This window comes from Mirounga leonina, unplaced genomic scaffold (genome assembly GCF_011800145.1).
Source record: "Mirounga leonina isolate KUSES-001 unplaced genomic scaffold, KU_Mleo_1.0 Mir_376, whole genome shotgun sequence".
Lineage (NCBI taxonomy): Eukaryota > Metazoa > Chordata > Mammalia > Carnivora > Phocidae > Mirounga > Mirounga leonina.
Genome location: NW_023270718.1, coordinates 5383342 through 5408789, shown reverse-complemented (window position 1 = coordinate 5408789; position 25448 = coordinate 5383342). Strand labels below are relative to the sequence as shown.

General features: G+C 52.8%; 2 protein-coding genes across 6 annotated transcripts in view; one reads left to right on the top strand and one right to left on the bottom strand.

Moving 5' to 3' along the window:
• The window catches only part of ATF5 (activating transcription factor 5), a 4106-nt gene extending 2355 nt beyond the window's left edge, over positions 1-1751 (bottom strand). The window contains exons 1-2 of the mRNA XM_034987107.1: positions 1540-1751; positions 1-216 (exon numbers count right to left, since the gene is read on the bottom strand). The exon at positions 1-216 is cut by the window's left edge and continues 72 nt beyond it. Of these exons, the coding sequence (XP_034842998.1) occupies positions 1-97 (97 nt within the window). The 5' untranslated portion in view covers positions 98-216; positions 1540-1751. The remainder of the gene's footprint in view (positions 217-1539) is intronic.
• On the top strand, positions 1411-24712 carry NUP62 (nucleoporin 62). 5 transcript variants are annotated; one of them, XM_034987025.1, is made up of 4 exons: positions 1411-1615; positions 4703-4735; positions 20964-21029; positions 21919-24712. In XM_034987025.1, exon 4 carries the CDS (start codon positions 21983-21985, stop codon positions 23576-23578), a length of 1596 nt encoding a protein of 531 aa, XP_034842916.1. In that variant the 5' UTR covers positions 1411-1615; positions 4703-4735; positions 20964-21029; positions 21919-21982; the 3' UTR covers positions 23579-24712. The 5 variants fall into 5 exon arrangements, with proteins under 5 accessions (XP_034842916.1, XP_034842917.1, XP_034842915.1 ...); XM_034987026.1 differs by lacking the exon at positions 4703-4735; XM_034987024.1 differs by lacking the exon at positions 20964-21029.
• Positions 24713-25448: the final 736 nt, after the last annotated feature.

The window sequence follows — 25448 nt, the reverse complement described above, 5'->3', positions numbered from 1 at the left end:
CCAGGGGGAGTTTCCCATAGTCTACGAGCCAGCCCAGACCGCTAGCTGGGAGCAGGGCCCTGTCCAGCTCCAGCCCCAGAGTCGCCAGGAGTGACATGGCGGCAGCACCGGCTCTGGGCACGGGTGGCAATGAAGAAGGCTGAACCGACAGCTGGAAGGAGGCTCTGGAGGTTGCTCAGTTGGGCAAAGACAGGCACCAAGGCGAAAGTGGAAGACCTACAAGTGAGACAAAAGTAGGTGGTGTCAGAAGCCATCCTCATCCACCGCCAAAGTCTTAGAGAAACCAAGCCACACCTCCATGTCCCCAGGGTCCTCCCTTCCCCTTCCAACGGGGCTTGAGACTGCACCCTGCCCTATCGGAATTCTAAATCTATTCTTTCCCCAAATCTCTGAGCCCCACCCACTCCCAAGGGAATTCTCTTTAGGTCCCAGTTACTTTTCTTAGAATTCCCAAGCCCCGCTCCTTCCAGTACAGAAACCTAATGGTCTCCCAGGGGAATTCCCTTAAGCCCCACCCACTCGCCCCACTTCATAAAAAACTCAATCCCAGGAGAATTTTCTTCCAGCCACACCCCCTCCTCTACAGCATTTTCTTTAGGCTCCACCTCCTCCCAAGAAGCCACCTCAAATCAGTTCCCAGGGGAAGTCCCCCAGTCCTGCCCCTCCATTAACGTGGTCCATCTACCAAGTCCCAGGGTTTCCTTTGAAATTTGTGATGACCGCCCCAGTCCTGCCCAAGTCTCGCACCCCACCCCTTCCGATGATTCCCCAGAGGCCACGCCTTTTCTCCGATCGAAACCCCACCCCTCGGCTAAATTTGCCTGACCACTCCCCTTCGCACAATGGGCTCCACCCTCCCCAAGCCCCGCCCTTCGCGGCCGCTGTGATCCTAGTTCCACCCCCTTCTTAACCGGTAGCCTCTAGGCCTCGCCTTCCGCCCTGTCAATCTAAGTCAGCCCCCCCGACACCGCCCCAGCAGGTGCCTGAATGAAACGTAAATTTTGCTGTGCGCCTGCGCAACGTGGAGCCGGGAGAGTGGAGGGGGCCGGCGGAGAACCGGCCCCCAACCCCGACCCTTTTCACACGCGGCTCTCTCGCTCAGGGCCGAAGCGCATGCTCCGCTACCGATCCAACTGCTCTCACGCCTGCGGGGGTTGGGGGAGTCAGTGCGCATGTGCGGCTGCTTACTGTCCGCCCTTCACAGAAAAATACGGGATCTGGTGGGCTTGTGCACGTGAGCAACGGCTCGCGGACAGACTCGTTTGCCCCTCCCCCTTGGAGCTAGTGCGCAGGCGCACCTGCACGCAGACAATCTTTAAACGCCAACATTCTCCCGGAGAACGCGCCCTTCCCGCCATCGATCCGAATGCGCATGCTCGGCCACGTACCAACGGGCGTCTTTCCTCTTTTGCGCCTGCGCGACCGTGATTCCTCACTCTCGTCTCCCCACCCCACCCCCACCTCGACTGGTCGTGAAGGCCTCGAGCTTCGAAAGGGCGGGAAAGGCGGTTGGAGAGGGAGGGGCGAGCGGTTACTCACTCCATGGCTGCGGAAAGGAGAGGCGGCGGCGGCCTCGGCTGAAGAAAAGAAGGCGGTAGAGAAGAGCGCAAGCGCGGTGAGCGCGGAGACGGGCCGGGACACGGAGGGGTCGCGGCTACAGAGCCATAGCCAGGGCTATGTGGGCGGAGATGGCGTCTCGGTGGCCTGAGGAGAGCTTGTGATCTGAGGACGGGGAATGAGGCGGCCCCGGGGACTGGGGACAGATATACCGGGGGTGGCGCAGCACGGCCCGCCCGGATTCTTCCGCGCCCCGCCCTGCGAGGCCCCAGTCGGGAGGCGGGCCTCGCCCCTTCCTCTCGGGGATCCTGGGATCCAGTCCCTTCCTCCTCCCGACCCCGAGAGTTCGGCATTTTTCTCTCTGACCTGGGGATCCAGCCCCGTCTTCCTTCCTACCCCCGGGGGTTCCGGCCCCCTCCTCCTGATCCGGGCTGGGTGGCCCTTTGCTCCCTCTGACTCTGGTTCTCTGTCTCTCTGACTCTGAGGTCCAGCCCCCGCCCCCCCCACCCCCCTGATTCTGGGGATTCGGTCCCTCTTCTCTGAGACCTGCACCCGTGCACTTTTCGTTTCTTTTGCCCTGCTTCCCGAATTTCCGGCCAGCCACCTGCTGGTCCCCTCATCCCCCCAACTGCCGCCCCGCGCTGAGAACTCTGTGGGTTAGACTCTGGTCTGAGTCACAGTGAGACCGCGCGCGCCGTTCGGATCTCCTCCCTGCGACGGTGGCGAATAAGTTCTGTAGTCTCGTAGATCGGGAACTACCTATAAAATGGGGGAAATAGTCCACTCTGCCTGGTGAGAATCAAATAATTCGATGCCTGTGAAACCCAGAGCCGGGTTCTTACGTGCCTGTTCGACGTATTTTATTTTTAATAACCCCACCCCTTCCTGGGGGTCCAGTCTGGGGTCCAGTCTCACCGCTTTCTCCTGCCCTGGCAAGAGCCCCAGACGTTGGGCCGTCCAACACCTACTAGTAGGTCATTCTTGTGTCTTTTTCGCTCCTTCAAGGTGTCAGTAATTGCCGGCCATCCCCACCCTTCCTCGTTCCAGATGATGACGCTCAGCCGCATTCACGGGGCGCCGTTGCAGGGAAACAGGCATCATCCCCCTGACTCTTATCTTTTCTCCATCCTCTGCCCGCCTCCCATCAGCCCTTATCCTCAGCGCTCCTCCAGAATTCCTTTCAGAAGGTTCTCTGCTTCAGCTGCCCCCCACCAGATCAGTTTACCAGCCCTGCCCCAAATAGGGAGGTCTGCATTGCCCTTTACTACAAGAGAGGGGGCTTCCTGACCATTCCCTCCCTGTGCACTAGGCCCTCCGGTAGCCCCAGTAGGTGTGCGTCTTTGCTTCAGAAACCCCTCCATTTCCCACCTTGCATCTGTCCACAGCAGGACACCTGGAGTTAGCCTGACATCGAATGTGGCGGTTATGAGATCCAGAGAACCCTTATCTTGAGAGTTATCTGGGAATGAAGATTTGCAGGCTTCTGTTGCACGCAGGAAGTCCTTGGGATCTGACTACTTTCACCTAGAGCACTTACTGTCCACTCTGCCAGTATTTGAGGACTTGACCTATAGGGGCTAGGTTATTACCTAGGCAGCATAGAGTAGCAGCTAAGCGCAGATTCTGGCACCAAGTTGTTGGGTTCATACCTTGACTCTGCCCCACTTACTAGCTTACTGGCAATTTCTCTTACTTCCCTGTGCCTCGGTTTCCACTAATAGTGCCAGAATAAAGTATGGAGATTAGTTAATGGAAACGCAGCAGTATACATGGCAGGTAACAGTGCTTACTCCTGGGACACCTGGCTGGCTCAGTCTTGGTAAAGCATGTGACTCTTGATCTCGGGGTTGTGAGTTGGAGCCCCACGTCAGAGGTAGAGTTTACTTAAAAAAGAAATAGTGACTACTACTTAGTACTGTTACGAGGATTCAGTGAGTTAATTCAGGCCAAGCACTTAGATTAGTGCCTGGCAAACAGTAGGTGCTATGGGGGGGGGGGGTATTGTTGTTGAGGTGGATGTGTTTTATTTGCACTGCTAAGTAGTAAGTGCTTTAAAAGATCTTCCAGCCTTTTAAATGAGACTTAAGGGCCAACCTCCTTTCACTTCTCAGTATAGATATTTGAGCCATAGCAGGTAGGATTAGGGTGGACTCTCAGACTGCCTAAGTCCTGTCCGTCCCATGTTCCCTTCCCACCCAAAATCTTTGAGTCTTCTTCTGAAAAGATCTTTACGTATGTACACTTGAACAAGGTGTTTTTTTAATTAAGTTCTTATTTTTTGTTTGTTTGTTTTGAAAGATTTTATTTATTTATTTGACAGAGAGAGACAGCGAGAGAGGGAACACAAGCAGGGGGAGTGGGAGAGGGAGAAGCAGGCCTCCTGCCAAGCAGGAAACCTGATGCAGGGCTCAATCCCAGGACCCTGGGATCATGACCTGAGCCGAAGGCAGACGCTTAACCGACTGAACCACCCAGGTGCCCCTAAGTTCTTATTTTGGAATAATTTTTTATTTACAGAAAACTTAAAAAGATAGTATAGAGAGTTTCTATATACCCCTCATCCAGTTTTCCCCATTGTTGACCTCTTACATCACTGTGGTACGTTTGTCACAACTGAAGAACCCACATCTGTATGGGCTTTTTTTTTTTTTAATTTATTTATTTATTTGACAGAGACACAGCGAGAGAGGGAACATAGCAGGGGGGGTGGGAGAGGGAGAATCAGGCTTCCCGCCGAGCAGGGAGCCCGATGCGGGGCTTGATCCCAGGACCCTGGGATCATGACCTGAGCCGAAGGCAGACGCCTAACGACTGAGCCACCCAGGTGCCCCCCCCCTTTTTTTTAAAGATTTTATTTATTTATTTGACAGAGATACAGCGAGAGAGGGAACACAAGCAGGGGGAGTGGGAGAGGGAGAACGGTATGGGCTTTTAAAGTGCATACTTTATTCTGATTTCTCTAGTTCTTAATGCCGTTTTTTTGTTCCAGGATTCCATATCACATCTAGTCATTGTGTCTCCTTAGCCTCCTGTGATCTCTGCAGTAGTTTCTCAGACTGTGCTAGGTTTTCATGACTGTGGCAGTTTTGAAGAGTGCTGGTTGCTTTTTCTATGTAATATCCCTCAATTTGGTTTTGTCTCGTAGACTGGAATTACGGGTTTTTGAGAGGATGGCCAGGTAAGATACTTTTTAGTAACTGGAAATGAACTTGCTTAGTGTGGGAATCATGTTGCCAGCTGCATGCCGCATATGCTGACTGAGGAGATGTTGGGGCAGGGACCCTGGTCCTCCTGTCCCAGCCCCTTGCACCTTTTTCTCTCTCTAGCTGTTGGATCTCACCCTGTTCAGCCCTGGTGCCCGCTGTCCCACCCAAGCAGCTTGACTGATTCCTACTGAGTGGGTGCCAGCTTGCACACTTTAGCTCCCTAGCCCTTCCTGGTGTATTCTAATTTGTGGGTTGTAGGTCATCATTGGCTACCTTTGAGCCCAGGTGTTGGCACCCTGAGCCTTCTTCTATGCCTACTCTTGACCTGGACCCACGGCAATTCCAGGACTCAAATGCCTCTGCCTCCCTCAGCTTGCAGAGTCTTCCAGGGTCAAGGTGCCCCAGTCCCTTCAACTCCTGAGCTGGGGCTGGGAGCATGGGTGGGGCTTCTGGGGACTCTTTTTCAGTGCGGAGGAGACAGGCTTAGGGAGTGAGGTGGAAATTGCAGGCAGGTTGCATCACCCTGGCTCTTTGATGGGGAGGGGGAGTTGGGGGGAGGATTCTCTGGGGGCCCTGGCTCACCTGGCAACAGTTCCTGGTTAGCGCAGCCCTAGAGCCCTGAATTGGGAAGAGGTCCCAGTACAGCAAGGGAGGGGCCGGGAGAGCAGCCACCTGTGCGGGACCCTGAGTATCTGAGATTCAGTGCTGAGAAGGGGCCTCAGACTGCAGAAGCCAACCTACTTGTCTTGCAGGGGGCAAGAATGAGGTCCCAAGAGGTGAAGAGGGTTGTGCACAATCACAGTGCTAGTTAGAGCCCAGGCCTCTGCAATACTGCACAGCTTCCAAGGCCCTACAAGCCCCAGGGAGAGCCTGTTTTCCCTCAGATCTATGAGGTCCCTGACCCCCAGCCTAGGGCATAGCCTGCTGGGAGGCCACCTCATCCAGACCTTCACCTCAGGTTTGCTGCAGTTCACAATTGCCAAATTCTATTGATTCTGACCTGCTCCTCACCAGCCACCCCTCACTGGCTTCCCAATCAAGGTGACAGCCTGGCATGATGGAAAAGGGACAGAGTTTGCATCAGATGGGCCTAGATTCTTTCTGAAGAGGCGCTAGGGCAGGTACCTGGGTCATGCGGGTGGGGGGTTGGGGGCAGGAGTTGGAGGCGGACGTCCTAGCAAACAAGGGCAGGAAGGCCAAGGCCATCCCAGTTGGGGAGAGGGCAGCGTAGGGCCAGGCATGTGGAGCATTGATCTGCCACGTGGCCCAGTAGCTCCAGAGCCCTCCCCTGGCTCCTGCTGTGTGTCCCTGGGCAGAGGCAGCCACAGCTCTGCCAGCCGAGGTAGGCCCCGGGCTGCTGCACCAGCTCTGGCACCTCGGGCGTCTTCCGTCTTGTTTCCTGTGTGGCTGCTGTAACGTACCATCCTGAACTTAGTGGCTCAAGTCAACGCATATTTATTCCCTTTGAGTTCTGAAGACTCTAAGTCTAAGATAGGTTCACAGGGCTGTGTTCCTTCTGGAGGCTGGAGGGGAGAATCCATTTTCTTGCCTTTTCCAGAGGCGCCTGTGCTCCTCGGCTCCTGGCCCTTTTTGCATCACTCTGACCTTTGCTTCCATCATCTCCTCTCCTGTTTTCTCCTTTGATCTTCTTGCCCTGCCTCTTACCAAGGCCATTATGGTTACATTGGGGCTCACCCAGATCATCCAGGATGTCTTCATGACAAGATCCTCAATTTAACCATGTAGGGTAATACATTCACAGGTTTTGGGGACTAGGATGTGGACCTCTTTGGAGAGCCGTTATCCAGCCTACCACACCTCCCTTTGGGAGCCTGTTTTCTCATCTGGGAGATGAAGGCTAGGGTCAGCCTTAGGGAGCCCCTTCCCATGCCCACCGGGACTAGCTATAGGAAAAGGACCAGGCAGACTGAAGATAATTGACCACATAGTGCCCAGAGCTCGGGATGCCATCACTTACTGCTGTGTGACCTCCAGCAAGATAATGTACTGTACCCGCCGTGTGCTGCAGTGGCCTCATCGTAAAGTGGGGACAGTAACAACCCTCAGAGGGCAGCGGATGAGGACCAAAGAGATAATACGTGAAAAGGCCTAGAGCAGTTCCTGGCTCAGCGAGTAAGCCACCTCTGTAAACCCAAAGGCCCTGTGTCAGGGAAAGGCCAGCGAAGCCCCAGGGAGCCCAAAAGTCACAGGTGCGGCTCTGGGGTGGCTCAACTTGCTGGGCAGCAATACCGGCCCGGCAGTGCAGAGCTTCCGATTTTACAGAAGTTGAAAGTCCAGCAGTTTGTGTAAGATGCAGGTTTTTATTTATTTATTTATTTATTTATTTTTAATTTTTTTTAAAGATTTTGTTTATTTATTTGAGAGAGAGAATGAGAGACAGAGAGCACGAGAGGGAAGAGGGTCAGAGGGAGAAGCAAACTCCCTGCCAAGCAGGGAGCCCGATGTGGGACTAGATCCCGAGACTCCAGGATCATGACCTGAGCGGAAGGCAGTCGCTTAACCAACCGAGCCACCCAGGCGCCCAAGATGCAAGTTTTTAAAAGGTTGGCAAGTAATTGAGAGAAACCCTAACATACCAGGAGTGTGGATAGACTCGGGCTGCAGGTCATCCCTGACCTTTGGTTCAGTGATTTCTCCCCACCCTCAGATCTGTAATCCTCTCTGCCCAGAGCAGAGAACAAAAGGAACCAAGTACTCCTCATTCTAGAGTTGCTGAGAATTTGGACCAAACCCCTCCCTGCTGGACTGATCAAATTTGAGGAGGAGTAGGGCTTTGTTCGGACCCAGTCCCATGTAGAGTCTAAAGGGCTGTGTTTGTGGGGAGCAGGGAAGGAGGTCTCAGGAATTGTCCTTGAGGGCTGGGTGCCTGCCAGAGAGGGGCTGGTGTCTTATCACCCTGTCTGTTCTTGTCAGCTGTCCATGCCTCCAGCCAGAGGCCACCAGGAACACATGTAGTTGAACAACTTGGGTTTCTTGCTGTTGCAGCTAGGGAGCTACCCACCATTGGGGCTCTCAGCGCATCTCAGTAAGTGGGTATTAAGGAGGACTTACGGGAGCTGGGTTAAGTTAGGTAACTTTGGGAAGGGTTCAGGGAAGCAGGCTTCGCTCTGGATTGGAGGCTGGGAGGCAGAGGCAAGTCGGGACTGGCTATCTTACCTAGAGCCAGGAGGAATGAGCAGAGCTAATGCTGTGGTTAATGTGAGGAGCACCCATCAGCTCTGAGCCAGGAAGGGGATTTGGGTCATTTTTATGCTTTGGACAACGTTTGTGCTTTTGTCTGTGTTGAAAGACTGGTCTTATTTTGTCTTGGTCCACCACCGTCAGAGTGGCCCTGCCTGATGTTGGTATCCTCTGAAGTTGTCTGACTAGAGTGTTCCAGGACCTGGCTGCCAGGGCTGCTTTCCCTTTCTCAAAGCAAACCAGCTCATCCTTCCAAATGGGGGAAGAGAAGTGGAGAGCCGCTGCCAAGGGGTGGGCCACACATGTATAGTTCCCACGGGGTGGCTTGAGCGCAAGAGGAAGGTAGCAGGACTTGAACCCTGCCAGCACTCCTGGGATGGCCAGGCATAGTGGGAGCTGAGGGGAGCAAGAGAGAGAGAGGTAGAGGCAGGGGACCAAAACGGGGAAACCTCATAGTCCCCCACGGCCCCCAGGTGCCCCCCCGAACATGTGGGGGCTGTCCATGGAGAGCATTGGGTCAGGACCAGCAGAGCCCCACTCTCAATTAGTTCAAGAGCCCTTTGCCCTTCTCTGCCTGCCCCCACCCAGAGCAGGAACAGATTCCAGAGGTAGGGACAGGAAAGAGCAGCTTATGCCCCCCTTCACTCCGAGCCTTCAGGAGTCTCGCCTGTGGCTGGAGAAGGTGGACAGCACTGAATTGGATTCAGGGTGAAACCTACACAAGTCTGGAAGGTGACGGATATGTCCGAGATGTCCTTAGAGAGTGGGAAGGGAGTACTAGACATGGCACATGTTGGGGGGTGGGGTGGAAAAGTCACGTTGGAGAGGTTCGTGAGTACTTAGCTCAGCTCTGGGGTTGGACAGCCTGGGTCGGCGTGTGTGACTTTGGGTAAGTTACTAAAGTTCTCTTGACTTTAGTTTGCTCATCTGTAAAGTGGGGTCATGAACAGTTCCCACCTCATCAAGTTGGAAGTCAATGCAGGTAAAGCACTGCAGACAGCCCAGCACATAATAAACGTCCAGAAATATTAGCATGGCAATTGATATCTAGAGACAGGTAGGGGCTGTGATTGGTTTCTGGTTCTCAGAGTCAAAGCCACTCTGCCGCCCACTTCTGGTGGCTTTCACCTGGTCCCCAGAGAAACCATCTTCATGGCAACTGTCTCTACCACAGCCCAGCCTGGACCTTTTCCTCCCTCACAGTGACATCACTGCCTCTCCCCTGAGATGCTGGTGTTGATTACAGGGAGTGAGGCTGGGGAGGGAGCACAGGTGTGTGTGATTCTACAAAATAGAATCCCACCTGCTGTGCTCTTAGAGTCCCCATGCCCAGCTGCATTTCTCAGGGAGCCCCTAATGGCCTCATAGATGACTGGAGCATTTCAACTCCTGTCTCCTTCCCAGGCCAGCTTTACTTGTCCCCAGAAGAAAGCATGATCCTATCTTTGGAAACCCCTCTGCCCAGCCCCTGCCCTCATGGTAAAGTCAGGACTGAGCCTGGCCCCTGCCCACCTCTGTAACTTCACTTCTGCCCTCTCAACCCCTTCCTGGCATCCCATGCCTGGTTGGTTTATTTATTGGTTTTATTTTGAGGTATTGTATAACGCACCTCCATTTATGAAAGTGTACAATTCAGAGGTTTCTAGTACTTTCACAGAGTTGTGCAACCATCACCATAATCTAATTTTGAAACATTTTCATCATTCCCCAAAGAAACCCCATATCCCATACCCATTAGCAGTCACTCCCTGTTCCCCCATCCCTCAGCCCTAGGCAACCACTAACCTGCTTTCTGTCTCTAGATTTGTCTATCCTATTCTGGACATTTCATATGAATGGAATCATGTCATAGATGGTCTTTTGTCCAGCTTTCAATGTTCATCCATTTTGTAACATGTCAATACTTCATTCTTTTTTTTTTTTTTTTTTAAGATTGTATTTATTTATTTATTTATTTTTAAAGATTTTATTTATTTATTTAATTGACAGAGAAACAGCGAGAGAGGAAACACAAGCAGGGGGATTGGGAGAGGGAGAAGCAGGCTTCCCGCCAAGCAGAGAGCCCGATGTGGGGCTCGATCCCAGGACCCTGGGATCATGACCCGAGCCGAAGGCAGATGCTTAACAACTGAGCCACCCAGGAGCCCAAGATTTTATTTATTTATTAGAACATGAGCAGAATGAAGGGCAGAGGCAGAGGGAGAAGCAGACTCCCCTTTGAGCAAGGAGCCCTATGTGGGGCTTGATCCCAGGACCCTGAGATCATGACCTAAGCCAGAGGCAGATGCTTAACCAACTGAGCCACCTAGGCTCCCTGAGAAAGAGAATCTTAAGCAGGCTCCACGCCCAGTGTAGAGTCTGACGTGGGGCTTGATCCCACAACCCTGAGATCATGACCTGAGCCGAAATCAAGAGTCAGACACTTAACCAGCTGAGCCACCCAGACACCTCTGGCATCTTGTGGTTTTAACACAGGTATTTAATACCATTCCACAAGGCAGCAGGCCCTTACCTCTCCAAGCTTTTGCCTGTAATGAGGTGTTGACCTAACTCCTTCCTACCCTAACTCCTTCACATCCTTCAAAACCAAGCTTAAATATCCCTTCCTCTTCTAGGAGTGTTTCCCTGACCCTCCCCTTACCCATTCCCCAGGTGAAGGTAATCACCATGTCCCCTAGGCTTCCAGTAGGTTCTAACCAGAGCTCTTTCACACTGTCATCCTATCATTTATCTCTTTGTTACTCTCAGTAAATTCTGAATTAGTTGAGGACAAAAGATCTTATCTTAATCATCCTGACTTTGACATTTATGTTGACACTGGACAAGTTACTTAACCCTAAAAGGGAAATACTGGTGGTACCTACCTCGCAGTTGGTGGGGTCAGGACTAAAGGAGACAGTACACAAAAAGCACCTGGCACAAAGCAACCCTTGGATCTCTTTATTCCATTGACAAGCATTTGCTGAGTGCCTGCGATGGCCAGCAACTGTTACTAACACTGGGGGTACCACAGTGGGGATCACAGACAAAAATGCTGCCCCTCATGTAGCTGACATTCTAATGGAGAGACAGACAATAAATGAAATCCGTAAGTTCAGTATATTACTGTCTCAGATGGTGCTGTGAGTCCTAAGGATAGCCAGGAAAGACCTCACTGAGTAGGTGACATTTTTTTTATTTTTTTAAAGATTTTTTTATTTTTTGTCAGAGAGTACGAGCAGGGGGAGCAGCAGGCAGAGGGAGAGGGAGAAGCAGGCTCCCTGCTCAGCAGGGAGCCCAATGTAGGGCTCGATCCCAGGACCCCGGGATCATGACATGAGCCGAAGGCAGACGCTTAACCATCTGAGCCATCCAGGCACCCCAGTAAGTGACATTTTAGCAAAGGCTGAAGAAAGTAAAGGAGTGAGCCATGGGGACACTTGAGTTGAGCGTTCCAGGACAAGGGACCAGCGGGTGCAAAGGCCCCAAGGCAGGAATACTTTAGGCAGTCAAGAACAAGTGGGGCTGGAGTGGAATGATGGAGGGAAAATGTGGCTGCCAATGAGGGTACCTTTTGGCTATTGGGAATAATGCCTCTGTGAATATTTGTGTGCAGGTTTTGTTTGTTTTGTTTTCAATTCTGGTAACTTTTTCTATTTATCACTCCAGTTTCATGAAGGTGGTGACCATATCGTATTGTCTTTGTTTGCCCAGCACAGGGCCTGTCCCGTTCTAAGTTTTAGTGGATGTTTGCTGACTGAATGAATGAGGTTATTTGTGAATTACCCAGCACAGGCTGGTGTATAACGAGTGCTGAATGGTTAGTGCTTTTATCATTATTTTTAAATAAATGCAGTTGGTACATCAGATTGATGGAGCTACCTAATCTCAGGTCCTGGCAGGTTGTAGGGAAATGATTCTCTCCAGGAACTGCCAGTTAGAATAAAGATGGGTAGAGGCAGGTTGGAGGGCATTTTGGTTGCCCCCAGGAAAACCAAAATGCAAGTATCCATGGCCAGCAACTCTCCTTTTTGGGATCTGCCCTGGAAAAAATGCACCTGTGTCAAAGAAGGTGTGAAAAGCATGCTTGTTGCAGTATTGTTAATGAAAAGGAAAATTAGAATCATTTCATCTCCTCAGGCTATGAATGCATACACAAATACATAGATAAAAGATACATGACAGCAGTTACCTCACAGGTGTGGGAACCAGGGTGAAGGGTGGTGATCAAGAGAATTTTAGCTTTGTTGGTGATGTGCAAGACATTATTTTAAAGAAAGGACTCGTATTAATTGTGCAGCTAAAATTTAAATGTTAGGGATGCCTGGGTGGCTCAGTCGGTTAAGCGTCTGCCTTCAGCTCAGGTCATGATCCCGGGGTCCTGGGATCAAGTCCCACATCTGCCTCCTTGCTCAGCAGGGAACCTGCTTCTCCCTCTGCCTGCCACTACCCCTGCTTGTACACGCTCTCTCTCTCTCTTTTCCTCACAAACAAATAAAATCTTTAAAAAAGGAAAAAAAATAAAATTTAAATATTAAAAATGCAGTTAGAGAAAAAAATCTTTCTATAGGAAACAGTTCTTGGCAAAATAGGTAGGGGGCCCTGCACCAGAGTATTCCTCAGATCTCTTCCAGTCCCATTATTTTATATTGAGTTGTTGTTCTAGAACCTTCCTTAAAATCGACTGTTTTGTTTCCTGACTTCTTTTCCACGCAGGTCTTAACCTGATTTGTTTTCCCTATGGGAAAACTGCTGTTTTTCCCACCACCTGAGCTCCTTTGGGTATAATTCCAGCCTTGGAGTAAAGGAGAATGTAATCACTAATTAACTGGGAAGTGACTTCTTGGGGTAGTTTTTTCAGGGGAAGGAAGGAAGGGAAGAGAAGGCTTGGAACCTATGAATCCAAGAAGCATTTTGGTACCAGCTTGAGGCAACCCACAGGAGCAAACAGCCGAGGTGCAGGGTGTTGGTGCCTCTGCCAGACTGGCTCTCCTCTGTCCAATGAGGATAATAAGCCTGCATAAAATGAGTCCTAAGATAGAGTAAGTGAAAATGGACAGTGGGTCTGACGTGTGACGTTTTGTGTACAGAGGGGTAGAGAGCGCACTGCATTTGCTTAAATGCATCAAAAAAATCTGGAAAGAGGCACGGGAAATCCAACCGCTTATCTCCGGGAAAGAGAGCTGGTGGCTGTGGGGACAGGGGAGGACGGAGACCACAGTATTCCCTTTGGAATGTGGAACCACATGATCAAACTGTTTGTTCACAAAAAGAATTTAAATTTCATTTTTAAAAGAGCCACCACCGGGGGAACCCCATGCTCAACAGGGAGTCAGCTTCTCTCTCTCTCACTCTCTTTCAAGTAAATGAATAAATCTTTAAAAATAAAATAGCCACCACATCATTGGGTAATTGAGAAATGGAATATGTGTGACAAAGCAGCCTCATCAGTTAGCATGCAGGGGTGTGTTGAAGAATCTAATCATGGGACACCACGTGGGGGAGAAGACAGGCAGCAGTGAAACAAGCTGTGAGGCTTTCTGCAGCTCCTCCCCCTGGAGAGCAGGCAGACAGATGGACAGACAAGCCTCCTGTGTGTCCTCTTTTTACAGGTCTCTAATATTTAACACAAGTTAATTGTACCTGGGAGGTTGAAGGGCCTCGAATGTACAGTTCCTCAGGAGCAGGCTTAGGAAATTGGGACCGGAATCCCAAGAGGCCTAAGGCGGTGAGAGGGCCATTGGAAAGAGGCGGGTGTCAGTCTGCCTTCCCTGTTGGGGACACCGTGCACCTGTGGAAGAGAAGGCCTTCACACTGCCGTGAGCACTGAGGTTTCCCTGCTGCCAACTTGGCTTACGAAAGCCTGCCTTTCTCCAAGGCTCCATTCCGGGCAACCAGGGTTAGCCATGCCCAGCAGGCACGGTAGTTGTGTGAGAGCCTGACAGAGTGGTCCAGAACACAACGGGCTCCTCCCCAGCTGCCTGGGGGAGTCCTTCGAAACAAATGAGGTCCTTTCACATAGGACCTGTGGCTTCATACTGCACCCTAGTCTGGCCGCACCGACCCCTCACTGCTCTGGAGCCCTCCCAGCACACTGCTGCCTCGGCCTTTGCGCTGCTGTCTCTTCAGCCTGGACCAGTGGAGACTCTGCCTTGGCTGTTAGCAAGCTGCTCGCTGCTTATCACTTGATTTCCTGGAGGGCTGGCTCTCTGAGCTCACCCGTTCCCTAAGGGTTAGAGGATTTTTCTTTGAGGGGAACTGATTCAAGAGATGTTTAAGAAGCAGAGTTGGCTGACTTGGGGTGAGTGGCCAATGAGCTCTGTTTTACATGTTGGTGAGACAACCCAGAGGAGAGAGATGATTGTGGGGGCGGCGGGGTGGGGGGGCGGTGTTGGACAGCGGAGCACATTCAAATCTCCGTGGGGATCAGATTTCCCTGGCTGGGCTGATGGGGGCCAAAGGCAAAGGTCCCTTCAGTCTCTGACTTCCCCCCCTTTTCTCTCCTGCTCCCACCTCCTGTGCTCCCCTTGTTTCTCTCCTCCTCTGGTCTCTCTGAGCCCATCGTCACACATCCTCCCAAGTCTTAAATTGCTAATTTATTTTTTTTAAGATATTACGTATTTTTAAAGATTTTATTTATTTTATTTTTTTCTTTAAAGATTTTATTTATTTATTTGACAAAGACACAGGGAGAGAGGGAACACAAGCAGGGGGAGCGGGGGAGGGAGAAGCAGGCTCCCCGCAGAGCAGGGAGCCTGATGTGGGGCTCGATTCCAGGACCCTGAGATCATGACCTGAGCCGAAGGCAGACGCCTAACGACTGAGCCACCCGGGCGCCCCTAAAGATTTTGTTTTTAAGTAATCTCTCCACCCAACTCAAATTTACAACCCTGAGATCAAGAGTCCCAGGCTCTACCAACTCAGTCAACTAGGTGCCCCATCAAATTGCTACTTTGGAGGGGTGGCTCCCACAGAGATAGCTCCTCCTTCCTTGCTTCCTGGGCTCAGCGTTGTTGGCAGCACCACCAGGTGGCCATGGGCTGAAATGTCAGGAGCATCTGCTCCACTTGCTCCCAGAACTTGCATTAATAAGAGGTTAGCTTTAACTGGGCCCCAAGGTGCCGCGTGCTAAGCGCCCAGTGCAGATCCATGCATTGTAATCCCTGGTTTTCATATGAGGAAGCAGGCATGGGGGATGAATTTAGAATCTTAGATCCCAGGGTTAGGAGTGGAGAAGCGGGGGCTCTGGCCAAAGGGCTGCTGCGGAGCCTTGCCGAGTGAACGACAGAAAGGGACGAACAAAGGCCCCTGTCCTCAGAGCGCACAGAAATCCACAGTCTGGACTTGTAATGACAGCTATAGGCCTATTGTCTGCAGTGCCTCCCCCCATCCTGGCCCATTAGTGGACTAGAAAACCCTGGATTCATAATCCCAAGCCCCATCGAGAAGCCCTGGGAATTAGAGCCCTTGGGCTGGACTCACTGCTGCCCCAAATGAAGTGGAGTAGAACTGGTTGGTATAAGGGAAGGAGACAGCCGCCCAGTGGAGGAGCCTAGTGTGGGTCACACATTTCTGACGTGTGAAGTTGAAGGACAGCTACGGGACCAGGAAGGGAAACTGTTATGGCTTTGTCTCCATTGGATGGACCAGCCTGGCAATCTCCTTCTGCGACCTGGCCCCCAGCCCCACCTCCCCACAGCCTGCTGCTCCAGCCACAGCTGTACAGAAGCTGGCCTGTGGAGATCTCTCTCTCGGTGACATGTCTGCCCAGAGAACCCCATTCATCCTTTAAGACTTAATTCTCACATCTCTTCCTTCCTTGCTCCAGGCAGAACTTCAGGACTTAGCCCCAGAAAGATCTGGATTCCCATCCTGGGACTAGTGTTTGCCACTCTGTGACTTTGAAGAAGTTACATCACCTCTCTGAGCCTGTTTCCCATCCAGGAAGGATTCTTTGTGCTGCTACCTAGTATTCCTGGCCCAGTACCATTACGTAGGTGGCGCTCCGTAACTGGTAGTTCTTAGTTGTCAGGTAGTCACTCGCAGTTATTTATGGAGCGCCTTCTGCATGCTGGGGCACTGCCCTAGGTTCTGGGCATTGCAGTAGTGAACAAAAGCAGAAAATCCTGCCCTGTGGGCTGACACTGTCACCATCACCAGCCCTTCTCATGCTCCCAGGCCACCTTGTCCCTCCCTCTGTCAGAGCTGGCCTGTCGTTGCTGGGTTTCGCACACATCCCACACCCCTGGTGAGGTCGCCCCAGCAGCAGGGGATGTCCAGATTCTCAGAATCGCAGCTCTCTGTTCTTTTCCCACCAGCTCCCCGGCTTCCGGGGCCCAGTAACTGCCGCACCCTCTCCCCTTGGCCCCAGTGCACAGAGGCAGACCTGCCCTGGCCCCATCGCCTCTCTTCTCCAGCCTCTTCCTTGGCCCCAACTCCAGGATGTATTTCCCATCCATTTATCTAGGTTGAGTTCATCCTGTTCTTTCTCCCCTATTCCTCTATCAGCTTCCTGTTGTCGTAACAAAGGATCACAAACTTAGTGGCTTAAAACACACAGTTGTCCTCTTACAGTTCTGAAAGTTAGAAGTCTGAAATGGGTCCACAGGACCTCCTTCCTTCTGGAAACTCTGGGGGAGAATCCATGTTTTGCCTTTTCCATCTTCTAGAGACCCCCTGCATTCCTTGGCTTGGGGCCCCTTCCTCTGTCTTCAGAGCCAGCAGCATAGCATCTCTCAGAATGTTCTTCCATGGTCACATCTTCTGTCTCCCCCTTCCACTTAAGGACCCTCACGGTTACATTTAGGGTCCATGCAGCCCATCCAGGGTAATCTCCCCATCTCAAAATCCTTAATTTAATCACATCTGCAAAGTCCCTTTTGCCATGTGAGGTCTCGTATTCACAGGGTTGGGGTTGGGGGTGGACATGTATGGAGGCCATTATTCTGTCACACAGACCCCCCACACACACACATTGCCTTCTTTTTTTTTTTTTTTTTTTTAAGATTTTATTTATTTGAGAGAGAGAATGAGAGAGAGAGAGAGAGAGAGCATGAGAGGGGGAGGGTCAGAGGGAGAAGCAGACTCCCTGCCGAGCAGGGAGCCCGATGCGGGACTCGATCCCGGGACTCCAGGATCATGACCTGAGCCAAAGGCAGTCGCCCAACCAAATGAGCCACCCAGGCGCCCCACACATTGCCTTCTTAATCCTTCCATTCCTTTGGTCCAAGGCTGAGATCCCCACATATTCATTCCCAAACACCCCTGTCCCGGACATAGGAAAGGGGCTGGGATAGGGAGAGAGGGAGAGTCCCTGGGCTTAACCACACTGGCCTCCTATTGTCATGGCCGTGCCCCACCCCGCCCCCGGCTTTGTTCTAGCTTTTTCCTCGGTATGACTCAGTCAACCCCTTTACCCCCATGCCGCTGCCCTGATCCCCTTTCCCTGCCCCACTTTTTCTTCCTCCATAATGCTTAGCCTATTCTAGCATGCTGTAGGATTCCTTTATGAAGTTTGTTGTTTTCCTGTCTGTCTCCTCTGCTGGAAGAGAAGCCCCGTGAGAGCAGGGACTCATTCTCTCCGTCACAGCCATATTCCCAGGGCCTGGAACAGTGCTCATACATAGCAGGTGCTCAGATGTGTCTGTTGTGTGAGTTAATGTTGCACTACCGAGAGTTTGTTTTGTCTCTGTTGTCCTCACTGTACACACAAGAGGGCTAAGTAAATAAATTAAAGTTGGGATTTGGAGTAGCAAAGAACTGGAGAGGTCAGGTTAGTGGACCTGAGTGAAGTTGGAGGTGATGGTAGAGAACCATGGTCCTCGAAGCTGGGGGACAGGATGAGTCTGTAGGTCAGAACCTTTGACTCCCCTGGGCTGTGAAGGTAGGCGGATGTGGTTTGAAAAACAAGGACAGGTGCAGGGCAGGCGGCTCTCTCAGTAAGTCGAGGACTTCGAGGCAGCCCCTCCTCACTCCAGGCCCACATGAGCTATAGGTGCCACGTCTGCGGCCACCCAGCCCTGAGCACCTGACCCAAGCGCTGTCAGCTGCTCTTGTAGGAAAGCTTGCCCCTCTGGTAAAAAGGGAAAATCCTGTATCAGAGCTCAGAATAGTGTGTATCTGTTCAGACACATTTGTGAGAAACTTCCAAAGTCCGGGTCTTGGTTGACGGCTTTGCTCACTTGAGACAGCCACTGCAGAAACATCACTTCATTTCATTTTTGCACAGACTTACACGTTTCCCAGATTGGGGTTCTCTCTCCCCTGTCCCCAGAGTCCTGGCTCCTCGCTCAGGCTCTTGGCTTAGACCATCACCCCAGCCTCCTCCCAGCCACCTGACCCTTTAGCTTCTTCTCCTCCAGTCAATTCCCCACACATGTATCTGGCCGTGTTAGTCTCCCCAACCCTCAAGTCCCTGCATGGCTCACTCAAAATGAAGTCTGGGCCATCAACACATCCTTTCCCGACCAACAGCTCCCGTCACATCACACAGCACTGTGCACACATTGTGCTCGGGATTCCCCGAGACCACCCTTAGGTTCAGTGATTAGCTGCAAAGACTCACAGAACTCAGCAAAGCTGTTAGATTCATGGTTACAGCAAAAGGAGGGAGATCAGTCGGCAAAGGTAAAAGGTGCACCAGGAAGAGTCTAGGATAGAGACGAGGTGTGAGCTACCCGTTGTCTCTCCCAGTGGAGTCCTGTGACAACACTTAATTCGCCCATGTGGAGTATTGCCCTCCAAGGAAGCTCACCTGAACCTTGGTGTCCAGGATTTTTGCTGGAGGTCGGTCACGTAGGCCGGAGCGTCTGTGTGACTGACCGTCATTAGTCTCTTGCCCCTGCAGAGGTCAAGCTGTCAGGGCTTGCAGGTTATCTCACAGGAAACTAGAAAAGGGCCAGTCTTTTCTTCGGAACGTGCAGGGTGTGGATAACCCAGGCCTTCTGAGTCAGCTCTTTACTCCATGCACAAACACTCCCTCCAGCCACACCAAATCACTTAGCACCCCAGAGACACCTGTGTCTCAGCTTCTCTCTGCCTCACCCAGGCCCTTCCTCTCACCCACCTGACCGACCCTGGCTGACCTCACATCCTTCCACACTCAGCTCAGGAAAATGCTCCCTTATGTGACCCCTCCCCACTCTCACCCCCCACTGTCCCTGCCTAGAGCCCTGGTACTGAAGTTCGTGTTTGCCCTGTCTCTGGCTACCTCAAGGGCAAGAGCCATGGCTTAGGTGACCTCTCCGGGCCTCACTCTCCTGGTTTATGAAATGGACCTGCTTTTCGAGTAAGTGAGCAATAATACATCTAAAGCACGTAGCACAGGGCTGAATCAATATGTGTTTGCCACTGTTAGTAGATCCCTAGCATGTGTAGTATCGGAAACTGATGAGACGTTTAATAAATGGTGAACCATTAAACCAGAAAAGCCCCCACAGACCATTGTTTTTCTTTTAGTTTTTTAATAGTTGCAGAGAGCTTTTTATAAATGCTCTTGTGGAAAAATTTAGCTGCAGCATATTAATAGAAACTCTCTTGGGCTGAGGTCTTGAGAAATGAAACACGTAGGTGTAGCTGTTCAGACGCTTTGGGCTGCCGGTAACAGCAAACCTGGCTTGACATGGCTGTCGAGTGGGGAGGTGTCGCTCCCACGCGAGAGGGGGTCTGGCGCAGGGCAGTGTGGGGCACCAGCGGCCCTGGGGGCTCAGACATAGCTGTGGTGAGAATGAAGGGACCTTTCCCAGGAGCCCCCAGAAGAGCTTTATAAAAATGCCACAGCCAGCACCCCCCCCCCAAAGAGACTGCCCCCGTTGGTCTGGCAGCAGTGTATATTCTGAACACCCACCCCTGGAGGTGCTGATGGGCGGCCAGTTGAGATCTGCTTGCTTAAACCAGGCGGCCCCGGGGGCAGAGCGGACCACACTGAGGTCATCTCCCTAGAAGCATGTGTCTGTGTGGAGGAGGAGAAGGTAATACCGGGGTCTGCCAGGAAGGCAGAGGGTGCCGTGGAAGTTGGGGAGGGGCAGCCACAGCAGGTTTCCTCTGGCCCAGGCCACGAGAGGATTCCTGAGGACACTTGGAAGAAGTAAAACTGGCCCTGAAGAGAGAGGGAAGAGGAAACAGGACTTGTGGATGCCTTCTCTGGGCCAGGCACTTGGCTTCTCTGTCGTGACCTTGTTTATTCTTCACAGTGGGAGGGGATCATCTTTCTCGTTATAGTTGGGGAAACTGAGGTGTAGAGGGGCTCAGGAGTGACCTGCCCCAGGACCAACGGCTCGTAGCAGAAGCAGAGTTCAAATCTGGGTCTTTTCTTTATGTCTGGAGAACCAACTTTGGGCCTGAGAACAGGGAGCTGTCTTGCTGCTGAACTACCTCAGCTATTTTAGATGAAGGGAAAATAAGCTCTACGGGGTATTGGGTGGAGGCTGGGGTACAGCATGGTGGCCATGCCCCAAAGCAGGGCTGCATGCCCTGTGACCAGATGGACCAGTTTGATGGAGTGGAAATAAAGAGGGGTTTACAGCCCATGGCCAGGTTCAGGGCCCACTGTGGGATAAGAATTGACAAGTTACTTCCATATGAGCCTCTCTTTCCCTGTCTTTGCATGGGGACCATCATCCCAACCTCCCTGTAGGACTGTTGTGAAGTTAGCTGAGGGTCTGGTGGCTAAGGAGAATGTATGTAGCATGGTACTGGGCACACCAGGCTGCCTGGAAATCACCCTGGTGTCTACATTGGAATCGGCATTTCTCATCATGCAGCCACAGCGTGAGGGGGCCTGGGCGGGGCGGGGACCCACTGAGCAGTGGCAGCCGACCATGAATTCCTGTTAAACTTGAGGTCAACTACAACCCCCAGATGTCTGAGAACTTATTTACAGCCGGGTGTTCACAGGTCCTCCTGGGCTCCCTTCTCTTTCCTCACCAGAGCCAGTGCAGGACCCTGTGAGCATGTATGAATCCTCTGGGCACATGATCACTTTCCCTCTCCTCCCTCCCTTCTCCTCCCCACTGTGTACAGCTCAGCTGCAGATGGCTGGAAGGATGAGGGGATGCCCCACATGCACATTCTCTGTGCCCTACACCGGTAGGTGAAGGAGGCCACCTCCTCTTGAGTCCCTGGAGAGAAATCCCAGGGGAGGTCTAAGTTAGCTGACTTGGGTCCCATGTCCACCCCTGAGTTAGAAGGAGGGCAGGAGGGACACCTGGGTGGCTCAGTCAGTTAAGCGTCTGCCTTCAGCTCAGGTCATGGTCCTGGAGTCCCAGGATTGAGCCCCGCATTGGGCTCCCTGCTCGGCAGGAGGTCTGCTTCTCCCTCTGCCCCCTGCTCCCCCTACTTTACTCTCTCTCTCTCTCTGACAAATAAATAAAATCTTTAAAAAAAAAAAAAAAAGGGCAAGGGGACGTTCCAACATGCCTCCATCCTCCTAAATGGTCAGGGGTGTGCACAGATGGGGCCTTCAGGTGCCTCGTGCCCTGCCATACAACTCCGCTTTCTGGGGCTTCTCTGTGAGGTCCAGAAAGACACTCCGGGTGGCACTCAGAGCAGTCCACCACCTACCACCTCCCACTTGCATTCAGCAGGGAAGCCTAGGGAGCAGGTCCTGAAGGTGTTACTTTGTGTGCTTCTAGTCCCACTCTCCAGAAGTGCCTTGAATCTGACCTCCTCCTCAGGGGCTCTTTGGCCTTCTCTAGGGCAGCAGATAGTCCTGCTTGTGCTGAATGTGGCCGTGCCTGTCCCAAGCACATCTAGTTCCTAGCATGTGACCCCCAGGGATGGGCTTTTGCTTCTGGAGCTTTCTTTTCTAGTTTTAACAGGGCCTGGCTAGGTTATAGCAGGGAGTGGGATGGTGGCCACATCCTCTTAATTATCCAGTCCTGCCAGCCCCCACACTGCTCCGTCTTGCCAGTGAGGTCGCCTTCCCCAGGCTGCCATCTGATCATGTGACTCACTCTGCTTTAAAAATCTTCCCAAGGTTGTGGACACTGGCGGATCTGCTTTGGGAGCCCGAGTAGCTGCTGCCACCAGACTCTGGAGCCATGAGCGGGTTTAATTTTGGAGGCACGGGGGCCCCCACAGGCGGGTTCACATTTGGTGCTGCAAAGACGGCGACAACCACGCCTGCTACCGGGTTTTCTTTCTCTACATCTGGCACTGGTGGGGCTCCCAGTTTTGGGACTCCCTCCCAACCGGCTGCAAGCACCCCTTCTAGCGGCCTGTTCTCGCTCACGACCCAAGCTCCAGCAACACAGACCCCAGGATTCAGCTTTGGGACCACAGCTCCTGCCACAGGAGGAACTGGATTTTCCTTAGGGATCAGCGCGCCAAAGCTAAACTTGAGCAGTGCAGCGGCCGCCCCGGCCCCGGCCCCAGGCCACGCTGGCGGCTTTGGGCTGGGCAGCAGCACCCTCACCAGTGCCCTCTCGAGCACCGTCACCTCCAGCCAGAGCACAGCCCCCACCGGCTTCGTGTTCGGCTCCACCACCACCTCTGCTGCGCCGTCCACCGCACCGGGAGGATTCTCATTCACAGGCGGAAGCACGTCCCAGACCGGGGCCTCGGGTTTCAATATTGGCTCGATGGGGACGTCCACCCAGCCCACGGCCCTTGCCGGATTGCCCTTCACTCCCGCCGCCCCGGCTGCCACCGGAGCGGGAGCCACCCAGCCAGCCGCTCCTGCCCCCGCTGCTGCCACCACCAGTGCTGGGCCCACGCTGTTCGCCTCGCTAGCCACTGCTCCGACCTCGTCCCCCGCCACTGGGCTTTCCCTTTGTACCCCTTTAACGACGGCCGGAACTCCCGGGGCTGGGACGCTGGGCTTCAGCTTAAAGGCCCCTGGAGCAGCCTCTACTGCCTCCACAACGACATCCACCACCACCGCCGCTGCCACCACCACCAGCACCACCAGCACGGCATCCACCACCACCACGGGCTTCGCCTTGAATCTGAAGCCACTGGCGCCAGCCGGGATCGCCAGCAATGCACCAGCTGCCGTGGCCGCGCCACCTGGCCCCAGTGGCAGCACTGGGGCATCCGCCAGCCCTGTGATGACCTACGCCCAGCTGGAGAGTCTGATCAACAAGTGGAGTCTGGAGCTGGAGGACCAGGAGCGGCACTTCCTGCAGCAGGCCACACAGGTCAATGCCTGGGACCGCACACTGATTGAGAACGGGGAGAAGATCACTACCCTCCACCGTGAGGTGGAGAAAGTGAAGCTGGACCAGAAGAGGCTGGACCAAGAGCTCGACTTCATCCTGTCTCAGCAGAAGGAGCTGGAAGACCTGCTGAGCCCTCTGGAGGAGTCGGTCAAGGAGCAGAGTGGCACTGTCTACCTGCAGCATGCCGACGAGGAGCGAGAGAAAACCTACAAGCTGGCTGAGAACATCGACGCCCAGCTGAAGCGCATGGCCCAAGACCTCAAGGACATCATCGAGCACCTGAACACGTCTGGAGGTCCGGCCGACAACAGCGACCCACTGCAGCAGATCTGCAAGATCCTCAACGCACACATGGACTCGCTGCAGTGGATCGACCAGAACTCGGCCCTGCTGCAGCGGAAGGTGGAGGAGGTGACCAAGGTGTGCGAGGGACGTCGCAAGGAGCAGGAGCGCAGTTTCCGGATCACATTCGACTGAGTTGGCAGCCATCTTCAGGGCCTGTGGGTTCCCAGGGTGATGGGGGCAGTGGGGGACGCGCAATTACGGTCTAGTTTTTGGTTGCAGTGAATATTTGTTTGTTCCTTTCTTTCAAATGACAGTGCCGTTGAGAACAGTTCTGTGGTTTGACTTTGCATTAGTGAAAACAGAAGTATTCTAAGCTCTCTGGTCCAGGCAGCAGCCTAGTGGGTGTGGTTTCTTTGCGTATCTTTTTGTGTATCTCAGACCCCTTTCACTATGACCCCCACCCAAACCCATCCTTCTTGCTCCAGCCAAGTGCTAGAGAAGTGCTGGAGAAGTTCACCCAAAACCCATCTTCTCCCAGTCCCAGGGTCTGCTGAGCGGCCACTCTGCCCAACATAATTGTAGGTACAGTGAAGAGAGTCTCTGTCCTCGAGGACACGGCATCCTGGTGTAAGGTGTGTGCATGCGGAGATTCACTGTAGTACGAAGGAGGGACCTGTGAATAGGACCAACTGTGGGATGTAGAATTTCAAAGGAGGAAGGACCAGTCAGATGAGGGACTTGAATGCAGTGTTGAGAAAAGGGTCAGACTCACACTGGGGAGGTCTTTACCTTGCCTGGCTGACAGGCCGCTTCATCCTCCAGGTCTCCTTATCTTGGGCCTCACCTCCTCCAGGAAGCCCTCTCAGCTGCCCCAAGGCTGGGTCAGGTGGCTGTCCTGTGGCCCCTACGCCACACAGAGCGTGCATCTTTGGTAACACTTGCTGCATTGTCTTGTACCGACTGTTGACTTCTCTGCCTCCCCATTAGAGTGTGAGCCCCTGTGGGCAGGGACTGTTTCTTGTCCCTTTTGTGTCTTCAGCACAATCCCTCTCACATTTTTGAATGAACAGACAATGGAGATGAAACACAGCATCAAATGTTCATCCACAAAATACCTGCTGAAATGGCCACAGACTTGGGTTGGAACTTACCAATGCTGGAGCAAACCTAGCCTGTTACAGTGAGATCCATGGCGTCCAGAAGACAGAAGCCAACCGGTTGTTTCCTGAGTGTCTTTTGTATTTGTCTTTATACTTTACTGCACTGTCTGAGATACCTATGACTATATTTTGCTTTCCTAAATAAAAGTTATTGTGGAACGGAAAAGATGCCATTCGTGTGGATCGCTTAGAAAGCTGGGGGAAAGAGCGGGTTCCAGAAGACTACACCAAGTGGGGGCCGTTTGTCTGGAGCTCAGAAACCAGCAGAACTCGTTGAGGCGCACACACACACAGAAGCAAGTCGTGGGTTCCTCTCTGCTGATGGCAGAAGAGGAACACACATGAGGTGTGTTCGGGTTCCGTCTTAGATACACCTGAATGTCAAGGCCTCTGCCATCATCCCTAAGGTGTTAGCTCAGCGGCCACAGGTGCCTTTGGCGGCCTTCCTCTCCATTACCTGGGGCTGGCTGGAGGGCACCAGTTGTACTTCAAAGGTGGGAAACAGGTGGAGCTGGGATGTGGACATGGATGGGGATCATCTCCAGTACTGGCCCAGCATTCTGCCTCTGCCCCCGGCTCCCGTGGGCGTTGTGAATGATGCCGAGCGCTTGGATCTCCTGCTTCGGGGTGGAGAGTCTGCCCCTTCAGCCTCTGCCTCCCGAAGCCGTGGTTTTGCCAAGGAATGCCCAGAGCTCATTCCCGGAGACGTATGGTCCAGTTACCCAAAGTTCCAGTCATAAGTCATTTCCCTGGACCATCTTTGGCTTCCGAGAACAAGTGTCCTGTCCAAGCAGAAGCCACGGGAGAGGGAAGGGAACCGAATAGAGGAGGGGGAGACCCCACATTGACCCACTTGATTCTCTCTGAAAGCTCCGCCCCCTGGGCAGTGGCCCTTTGTGCAG

Bases quoted from the DNA above. Each gene is read 5' to 3' on its own strand.
- NUP62 (XM_034987026.1), top strand. From the start codon at position 21,983: ATGAGCGGGTTTAATTTTGGAGGCACGGGGGCCCCCACAGGCGGGTTC.